General features: G+C 45.4%; 1 protein-coding gene and 1 long non-coding RNA gene across 2 annotated transcripts in view; one reads left to right on the top strand and one right to left on the bottom strand.

Annotated features, from left to right (window-relative positions):
* Positions 1-8,403, bottom strand: part of TBP (TATA-box binding protein) — a 9,566-nt gene extending 1,163 nt beyond the window's left edge. The window contains exons 1-6 of the mRNA XM_006755154.2: positions 8,177-8,403; positions 6,241-6,614; positions 4,096-4,183; positions 3,297-3,388; positions 1,479-1,646; positions 150-244 (exon numbers count right to left, since the gene is read on the bottom strand). Coding sequence (XP_006755217.1) covers positions 150-244; positions 1,479-1,646; positions 3,297-3,388; positions 4,096-4,183; positions 6,241-6,614; positions 8,177-8,230 — 871 coding nt within the window. The 5' untranslated portion in view covers positions 8,231-8,403. The remainder of the gene's footprint in view (positions 1-149; positions 245-1,478; positions 1,647-3,296; positions 3,389-4,095; positions 4,184-6,240; positions 6,615-8,176) is intronic.
* On the top strand, positions 256-2,861 carry LOC107181741. Its single transcript, XR_001512447.1, has 2 exons — positions 256-838; positions 2,202-2,861. It is a non-coding gene; the product is annotated as an uncharacterized LOC107181741 (long non-coding RNA).
* Positions 8,404-9,487: the final 1,084 nt, after the last annotated feature.

The following is a 9,487-nucleotide window of genomic DNA, read 5'->3' on the forward strand; positions in this document are numbered from 1 at the left end:
TCCCTCCTCTGGTATGTTTCCTGCCAGCACGTTCAGGTGGGAGGAAAGAAAAGGCCTCTCCAAGTAGCTACCAAATTACTTCTCACATGGAGAAAATGACATTTTTTAAACTTTCAAATCTTCAGACACCACTTCTTGTTACAACTTACCTGTTAATACAACTTTTCCAGAAACAAAAATAAGAAGAACAATTCTGGGTTTGATCATTCTGTAGATTAAACCAGGAAATAACTCTGGCTCATAACTATAAGGAAAACATAAAGAATAATTTATAAGTTAAAAGTTGCCCATGCTTTTAGATAAAATGAAAACCTTTATAAGCAAAACCACGAAAAAAACAGCTGTAAGGAGGCCAAGCCCAGCTCCTCAAGGAGCATCAAAGGAGAGGAGGCAGAAGGCCAGGGAGGGCAACCGGTCATCTGCACTTGAGGACTAAATCACTCCCTTCTGAGTGTGGACTTTCTGGCGTAACAAGAGCTTTACATAAATGTCCTAAAGTCTCTCTGACCCTTACCCAGTGTTATTCTGGACAAGTTTAGGGGTAACATTGCTTCTCAGATCTGACAGCAACGTTTTGCCTTTTAATCATTCTCATCTCATTTCCTTACACTGAAATATTCTCTAGCTGTTCACCTTGGTCAGGCAATTTAACCAAAGTGCTGGAGCAGATACTGGGTAGAGAATGAACCTCTCCCGGACTCCACCGTTTGGATGCTCTACTCACGTGTCTTATTCTAAACCTAGAAATCTCATGGCATTAGTTCAGAGACTGAAAACAGGATGTGTGCGTCACTGAGCAGAAAATTCAGGAAGGTTTCTCTGAGGAAGAGGTGCTCGGGTAAGAAATGTGAGTGGGAGTGCTCAAAGCAAAAGTGAGACTATGCCAAGTATGAAAGTGGGATGTGCAAAGGCCCTGGTACCCCAAAGGGCACAGTAAGCCTGAGGGGTGCTGCAAGCAGGGAGGCTGGGGAGGGACCATCTACCTGGTAGTTCTCAGCAAGGGGAAGCAGAAAGACTATTCATGTCCCTCAACCGTGCCCTTCGCTGGTGGATCTGATAATGGTGAGTAGACCGAAGGGGGAAGATTGATGCACAAGGTGGTGGGTTTAACCAGTTAACTGCCACGCGCCCAAAGCAGAAACCATCTATACGTCTACAGATGCTTATGGCGTACAAAGGGCTAATTCACACATTTGAAATGTAGTCACTGAGCAATATGGTGATGGAACATACAGAAGGGGAATCAATTTCACCCGGTATAACAATAAAAAAGGTATAAATTGGAGAAAAAAAATTTCACCCACTAAAGGGGGTTTTCACATTACCACATGCAGTGAGAAGGCCAGCGAGACCCAGAGATGTCACTCCAGCCATCAGGAGAAACATCCACAGTAAACACAGTGGGAGCTACAGACAATTTATCATGAACTTGTAAACAGATTGCTGTCAAAAGCAATCCCAACCCCCTTCAGACTTACCTACTGAACTGTTGGTGGGTCAGCACCAGGCCTTCTAACCTTATGGGGAATTTCACATCGCAGCTCCCCACCATGTTCTGAATCTTAAAGTCCAAAAACTTGGCTGGGAAACCCAACTTCTGCACAACTCTGGCGTACTTTCTTGCTGCTAGTCGGGACTGCTCTTCACTAGGGAAAGGAAAACGTGAGCTAGTCATACTCAGAGCCAGCTAAAATAGCTATTTAAATGAGTCACTTTACAAAGTGTGAACTGGTCACCCCTTCCCAATAAGAGAAATGCAGACACAAATAAATTTAGGAAACTAGGCCTACCAAAATGATCACCCTTTCCAATGCACCCCATTACTGCCAGCCCCCAGGGTTTACAGATGTGCGCATACAGTCACCATCATGACCACTGCTTTTGTGTTTTAGCTCACAAATTCCTACTGAGAGAAAATGAACAAGCTTCATTTTGATAGGAAAATACTGGTGAGGTTTGTACTTAAAGAATGCACACACTAGTTCTCCCCTATTTTATGTCCATTTCTATAACTCACCAGTTGGATAAAACTGACTCCGAACGCAGAGCTTATGTAGAACATGGAGAATGAGAGCAATGATACCATCCTAAACAAGACTCTCGGGTACAGGGTCAGGAATGACAAAAATTAACCATACTCGCAGTGCCTTTTTTTCTTTAATAATAATAAATGTATTTATGACTTCTTATCTTGAGAAAAGTCACCCACACAGATACCCACTGTTTCTTGTGAGGTACAAGACAGCGGGCCTGCGGTGAAAGCAACACATGGAGCATCCACTGGGAAACCCCACGTTCCCCAGCCGCGTCCCAAGTAAAACAAGCTGGTAAAGACGCCAAAATGAAGAGGGACGTGGAGCCAGGGCAGACCCACGTCTCGCCTTCGAAAACACTTTGAGACCAGAGCCAGAATGTCCACACCCATGGCTTCCTTAAAAGACGACTTTCAAGTTCAGAATTAGCAAAACTCCACAGCCCCTCTCTACATTAACACCTGTAAGTGCATCAATCGCCTTTGATTTTCGGAGTTTATTTAACTTCACTTTACTTCTCTTCTCTTTAATCCCCCTCCTGTGTCTCCTACCAAGTCTGTGGGCTGTTAGGCTCAGACTAGTCAAGGCCTTCACAGGGAGGCTCACTGCGCACTGAGGCAGAGCACGGGCAACAGCATTTGACACAACGGCTCACGACTCAGACTGTCAGAACCAACACCATTCCCCGCGAGGGCAGTGGCACCTGTCACCACGTCACTGCCAGAGCCAAGGGGGTCTGCGGCTCTCTCCTCATCCCTAGGCAGATTTTTCCCCTTTGGGCATGAATTTGTGTTATATATAAAATTCTTTACATAAAGGAATCCTTAATAGTTGTGATGTAATATTTTACCAAAAACACATAAAATGCAACTGAATTGATGCCTAAGTTTTATTTTTTTATGGATTTTTAAAAGTTGATTTTTAGAGAGGTAGGAAGGGAAAGGGAGAGTGAAACATCAATGTGAGAGAGAAACACTGATGAGTTGCCTCCTGTACACGCCCCAACCGGAGATCGAACTCGCAGTCCAGGTATGTGCTCTGACCAGGAACAGAACCTGCCACCTTTCCGTGTACGAGATGACACTCCAACCGGCTAAGCCAACCAGCCAGGGCCAGGCCTAACTTTAAAAAAATGAAATTACTGCCGACTAGAATGATTAGAGCCAACCACTGCAGTAAGAAAGCAACAACAGCATTTGATTAAAGCATCAGCCTACCACCAAGACCACACAAAACACAGACAGACAGCCTCTCTGCACCTACCTCTTGGCGCCCGTGCACACCATTTTCCCAGAACTGAAGATCAGGGCTGTGGTCCGGGGCTCCCTTATTCTCATGATGACCGCAGCAAACCGCTGGAATGGTGAAGTCATTAACGTGAGGAAAACTAGACAATAACAGCTAAGAAGTCCTTGTGCACAGCCACCATAGCATCCGCACACGCCCCCAGGCAGGACCTCCCATCACCAAGCAGGGCACAAGCTTTCGCACAGGAAGCAGAACTGTGAGGACTGACTTGAACCACGACCTGTAAATTCTTTCGTACATTCCTATAAGATAGGGAGTACTTGCAATTTATTTATTTATTATGGAGAGAGGAAGGGAGAGGGAAGGAGGGGGGAGAGGGAGAGAAACATTGTTGTGACAGAGAAACATTGGTCTGCCTCCCATACGACCAAACCTACAATCGGGGCATGGGGCCTGACCGAGAATCGAGCCAGGAACCTTCCAATGCCTGGGACAAGCCTAACCAATTGAGCCACATAGGCCAGGGCTCAATTTTTTTTTCTTTACTTACACGAGAGCCTCTACTGCTACCTTACATTTGCTGCTTCCCATGACTAGCTTCTGTAACTATAAACTTTGCTGGAAAAACCTTCACCTCCAGAGGAATTAATAAGGCAGAACACAAGCACAGCAACGCCTGTGGAAGTGACCTCCTATTCCCAGTTGGCTTTCAGAAGCAGCATTCCTTTATTACCGTGGCACAACGTTTTGATCCAGGGATCTTGAGAAGTAAATTCCTGTGCTATACTTTGAAATATATTAAAATTGCTCTGACCTTGGGATTATATTCAGCATTTCGGGCACGAAGTGCAATGGTCTTCAGGTCAAGTTTACAACCAAGATTCACTGTGGATACAATATTTCTGCAAAAAAATTGAAAAGAAAACATGATTTATTCATTTAAATTTTACAGGATGAGGTGTTAGATGATTATCTAGAAACCTGATTGTTTCATTCAAACTAATTTGATTTCATTAAATTTAAACTTAATTTCAATTTAATAAGTTATTGACATTTTTAGGTGTTTAAAAAGTAACACATACCATGGTGAGCATTTCACATATACTGAGGCTTAAACGGGGTAACCTGCCCAGGAGACAAGTGGCTCCTCAGAGCAGAGTTGGGAACCATCTATCCAGAGCCCTACCCTTTCACTGGTACTGACGCACCTCATCTCTGAGCTCTGAAACACCACCACTGCTAACCCCAAGACCGCTCCTTACAAAGAAAATGGGCAGGCATGACTTTCTCAGTCCTCTCAAAATAGTATTCTTCGGAAGAACAATAACTCAGAACAAACGAAAAAAACCTGTTTTATTCTGCTTAACTCTCAGTAAATCAAGAAAAACAGACAACCATGTATTATCTATGCCCAAGACCCCCATTTTTAGTATTCTTGTATCATTTTATGAATAACTTACAAAAGAAAAAATATACTACAGCGAAAAACAACTTTATTACAAATTTTAATAAGAATTTAAACAGAGCCAACCTACATTTTTACTCTATAGTTTCCTGGTCTTGAAAGTGTAGACTTGCTATGCGCCGTGCCCCCTGAATAAAACTATTGTGCATGGACCGGCATCACTGTCCTGTGCACAGTGCACCCAGCCTGCAGACGCACCTCCCGTGGGTGCCAGTGCACAGCTATAAGGCACCTAGCAATGTGTTCATCTCCACATCACCCATTTCTTTCCAATCAACTTCTATACACGCCTGCCTGCAACACTTGTCCATGTATGAACTCAGTCAAGTACATTTTGGTGCATCTATCACACACTTAGTCATATAACAGTTAAATGTATTCTCTTTTTTTAATCCTCATCTGAGATTTGCTTCATTGATTCTAGAGAGAGGAGAAGGAAGAGGGAGAGGGAGATGGTTGCCTCACTCATGCACCTCAAGCAGGGATCGAACCTGCGACCTGGGTCTGTGCCCTGACCAGGAATAGAAACTGCGACGCTAGGGTGCATAGGACAATGCTCTAACCACTGAGGAACACCGGCTAGGGGCTTCAACGTATTCTTTTTTCTTATTCTGAAATTGTCTTGAAAAGCACATAACATAAAATTTAGCACCTCCACCAGTTTTAGTGCCCCGCTCAGTGGTGTCCAATGCATTCAGTGTTGTGCGGCCGCCGTCCACCCATCTCTGTACCAGTTAGATACTTCCTCCTCCCCATTGTAGGAATATATTATATTCCCCCCACCCCCACCACCACCCCACCCCGAATCCTGTTACATATAGAACCCACTGCCTTTAGGTAGAAAAGTCCATTTAGGGCAAAAACAGCCATCCACAGCTCTTCAAAGATGTATATGCAGCCCTCGTAATAACCAATAAAAAAACAAGGACCACTATGAACCACAGTAATTCTATGACTAAGTAACTAACTGTACCAAAGACAGACAGCATGCCAAGGGAAGTAGCTATCTGGCCTGACTGAGCAAACCAGCTACAGGGAAATGTCTACAACAAGAAAACACACATGGAGCCGAAACCGGTTTGGCTCAGTGGATAGAGCGTCGGCCTGCGGACTGAAAGGTCCCAGGTTCGATTCCGGTCCAGGGCATGTACCTGGGTTGCAGGCACATCCCCAGTAGGAGATGTGCAGGAGGCAGCTGATCGATGTTTCTAGCTCTCTATCTCTCTCCCTTCCTCTCTGTAAAAAATCAATAAAACATACTAAAAAAAAAAAAACACACACACACACATGGAATTCTGCTGGTCCAAGAGCACAGGCACAAGCTGCCAACTTCTAAAGCTGGGAGAGCTTCTCACTGAGGGCGGCTCACTAGGACTCAAGTGAGGCAGAAAATGTGATCCAGTCCCTGTGAGATCCATGGGTGCCTCTGAAAACAAAGAGCAGTGGCAGGCTCCAGGGGATCCTCCCAGGCAGCAAGAGGACACAAGTACTCACTGCAGCTGTGGCACAATCCCCGAGCTCTCAGAGGCTGGCGTGGCAGGCGTGATGGGGGTCATGGGGGTCATGGGCGAGGGGTAGAGGGGTGTGGTGCCCGGCAAGGGTGCAGTGGTCAGAGTCTGTGAGTGGAAGAGCTGTGGTGTCTGTCCTGAGGCCCCCTGAGGAGCCTGCTGGGACGTTGACTGCTGCACTGCGGCTGTCACTGTCGTCACTGCTGCCTGCTGCTGCTGCTGCTGCTGCTGCTGCTGCTGCTGCCGTTGCTGCTCCTCCAGAATGGACAGACTGTTGGTGTTCTGAATGGGCTGTGGAGTCAGCCCTGTGCCATACGGCATCATCGGACTAAAGATAGGGATTCCAGGAGTCATGGCGCCCTGTGGAAAGTCAGAACGGTGGGTTAGGATGGTTGGTGCTGCCTGGTGAGAGAACAGATGAGATGTGTAAAGACAGACGCCTTCTGGTGTAAATGCAGTTATTGAACATTAATAGGGAGGAACTTGCTGTTCTTCCACACATCACTTTCTTCAATTACCATAATATAGTAGGTAGGAGCTTAGGTGTGAAAGCCAAATCTGCTACTTATTACACATGAGAACCTGAGGAAGTTGCTTAACCCTGAAGGCCTACCTAGGGGACAATAATGCCCTGAGATTGTTAATTGTTAGAAAGAATCAGGGAGACCACTGGGGTGACCCACATCCCTGTTTAAACCATTATCCTGCATACCGTCTAGGTAGCACCCCATTTCCAGCTTGGATAAATTACATGGTTACCCTAGAGAAATCCACTTACAGCGTCCAGCAGGATGATAGGCACATTGAAAACACTGAGTGTTAGCGATGGTCATGATGATGATTCTAACACTATTAAAAAGGGTTAATCATTGCTCTCAAAGGTTAAATCAACAAAACCCAATGCATCTATCAGAATATCAATTTACTTTTCTACATTGCTTCTCAACGTTTCCAGACATCATGACATTTATTAATCGCCCCGAGTCTTACCTACAGCTCTCTGGGAAGGGAAACACACGCTCTTCTTTTTTCATTAAATAAGGAAACCGGAAACCGAGACTAAGAACAGGTACATGAGTTGCCCAAGACCACAGAGCTTCTTGGCAGATGAGCCAAGACCACAAGCACATTTTCCAGCACCGACACCCATGGAGGCCGTGGAGCCTGCAGAGCTCGTGGCGGCTGAGAACCTCCTAAAGCCACTCCTGACAGTTCTGCGTGGAGGGGTTCCGTTTCCATTCGATTTTCAAAGTGCAAGCCCCAGGAGCCACAACCCTTTCCTGCTCTGCCACTTTATTTGGCAGAAAACATAAACTAGAAATGTGTAAGACGTTTATGTCAAACTATCTCACCAACATGGTGGCAGAAAGAACAGGAGGAAGACCAACTACACACTGTGGCCCCAAGGACAGACATTAGTCCACTGCATCTAGTACTAACTTCTATAAAAATACTGGCTAGAAAAAACGCAGGTTACGTTAATTTAAAAAGACTAAGGCTCAGGTTTTGAAAGGTCTGCCTTTCTTTACGCCATGTGTAACAATGAGCTAAAAACAAATAAGTGACAGATGTACACATAGAAACAAGAACTACACAGGAAAACACCTTATGAGTTCAGGTAGGCAGCTTTCTCAGACAAGACACAGAAGACGAACCATGAAGCAACGGTGATAAAGAGACCATAGAAAAAGGAAGAACGTCTACTTTCCAAAAGGCACCATCAAGAAAATTAAAAAGTAAACCACAGACAGGGAGACAACACCTGCAGGACACATGTTTTTATAGACAAATACATTTTGCTTCCACAGAGACTCCACAAATTATACACCATCATGCCTCTTCAAAGCCTAGGAGCCCTTCTCAACAGAATGTGAAAGGCTTGAAGAATACAAATCCATCTTCAAGAGCAGACGCTCTGTTACCTGTGGGGAGGCCAGGCCCTGAGCATAGGGCGGCAGGCTGTTGTTCTGATCCATGGCGGTCCCTTTCCTCTGGGCAAGTCGACAGCCTCTGCACTGGCGCTGCCTCAGCAGCTGGTCTCTCCCAGGAGCATCCCCAGCACAACCTACTAGCAACTCATGCAGCTCTCGGTTCTCTTCACACCAAGACGCTGCCCTGAAAAGGTGAAGGTTGATGTGAGAACACACATGAGCTCTACAATCTCATAAGCTAGTTTCGTGGTGACACACACACAAACCCCCAAATGAAGCATTTTGTCTATAAAGCTGAAAGCTCATTCCTTCCATGTTGCCTGTGACTGCATGCAAAACTGCCCGAAGGACAACCTGTTTTGTTACATGTTTAACTTAAATGCTCTTAATGTTCAAAATTAAGGTGTCATAATCAGCACTGAATTCTTTTGGGGAAAAATACCCAGAGAAAACAAATTCCCAAGCAAACTTAATGCCTGAGTTTGCTCTGTGTACACAGCCCTATTGGGCCAATTTCAGGCTCTTAAATATTCCAATTAGTTTTATACCTTCAGTGTCTTGGGCACTGAATTCAATAAACATTTAATTGGATCCAATGCACTTTAGTGTGTTCATGTATTGACCTGCCACTTTATGAAACACTGTAGAAGCTGTCCATTTTATGTAATAACTTTACCTCTCTAGAAGACGTAAATACAAAGTGTGCCTCTCTCTGGCTTTCCTTAAAGTACTACTTTTTTCTTGGCTTAATTTTTGAAGTTACTTTTAGACAAAAGAACCAAGTGGCTGCTCAGAGGCCCTGGTTCCGTTCCGTTGGGATGGGCTGTTGCCCTGGGAACCGGTTGAATCACGTGGGGTGAAGTGATGCTCACACGCGGCACCTCCTTGTCCCACAGGATAAACGTGCGGCATTATTACTAGATATCAGGTTAAACCTTATCTAACAGGACGTTCTCACTAGCCTTGCGGGTCTTAGTTACAAGTTAAAAGTCAAAAACCACATGCGCCTCAAGCATGAGCTGCTGCAGCGCACACACTGACATTTCCTGAACGGACCAGGAACCCGATGATCACTGTGAGGACAACGGGCCACACTCCTGAAAAACAAGCTACAAACGTAAAAACGAGAACCCCGCTTCAGGAAGTGTCAGAGAGACACGAAAAGTTCCTTTTTGGACATCGTTACCCTAAAACCACAGAAGTGCCGCATATACAAAAAAGACAAGGAGAGACGGCGGCAGTACAGGAGGACCCGGCCCCGCGTCAGCCCGGCGGGGCGGCGGGGGCGGCGGCTCGACCGGA

This window comes from Myotis davidii, unplaced genomic scaffold (genome assembly GCF_000327345.1).
Source record: "Myotis davidii unplaced genomic scaffold, ASM32734v1 scaffold592, whole genome shotgun sequence".
In the NCBI taxonomy this organism is placed as follows: Eukaryota; Metazoa; Chordata; class Mammalia; order Chiroptera; family Vespertilionidae; genus Myotis; species Myotis davidii.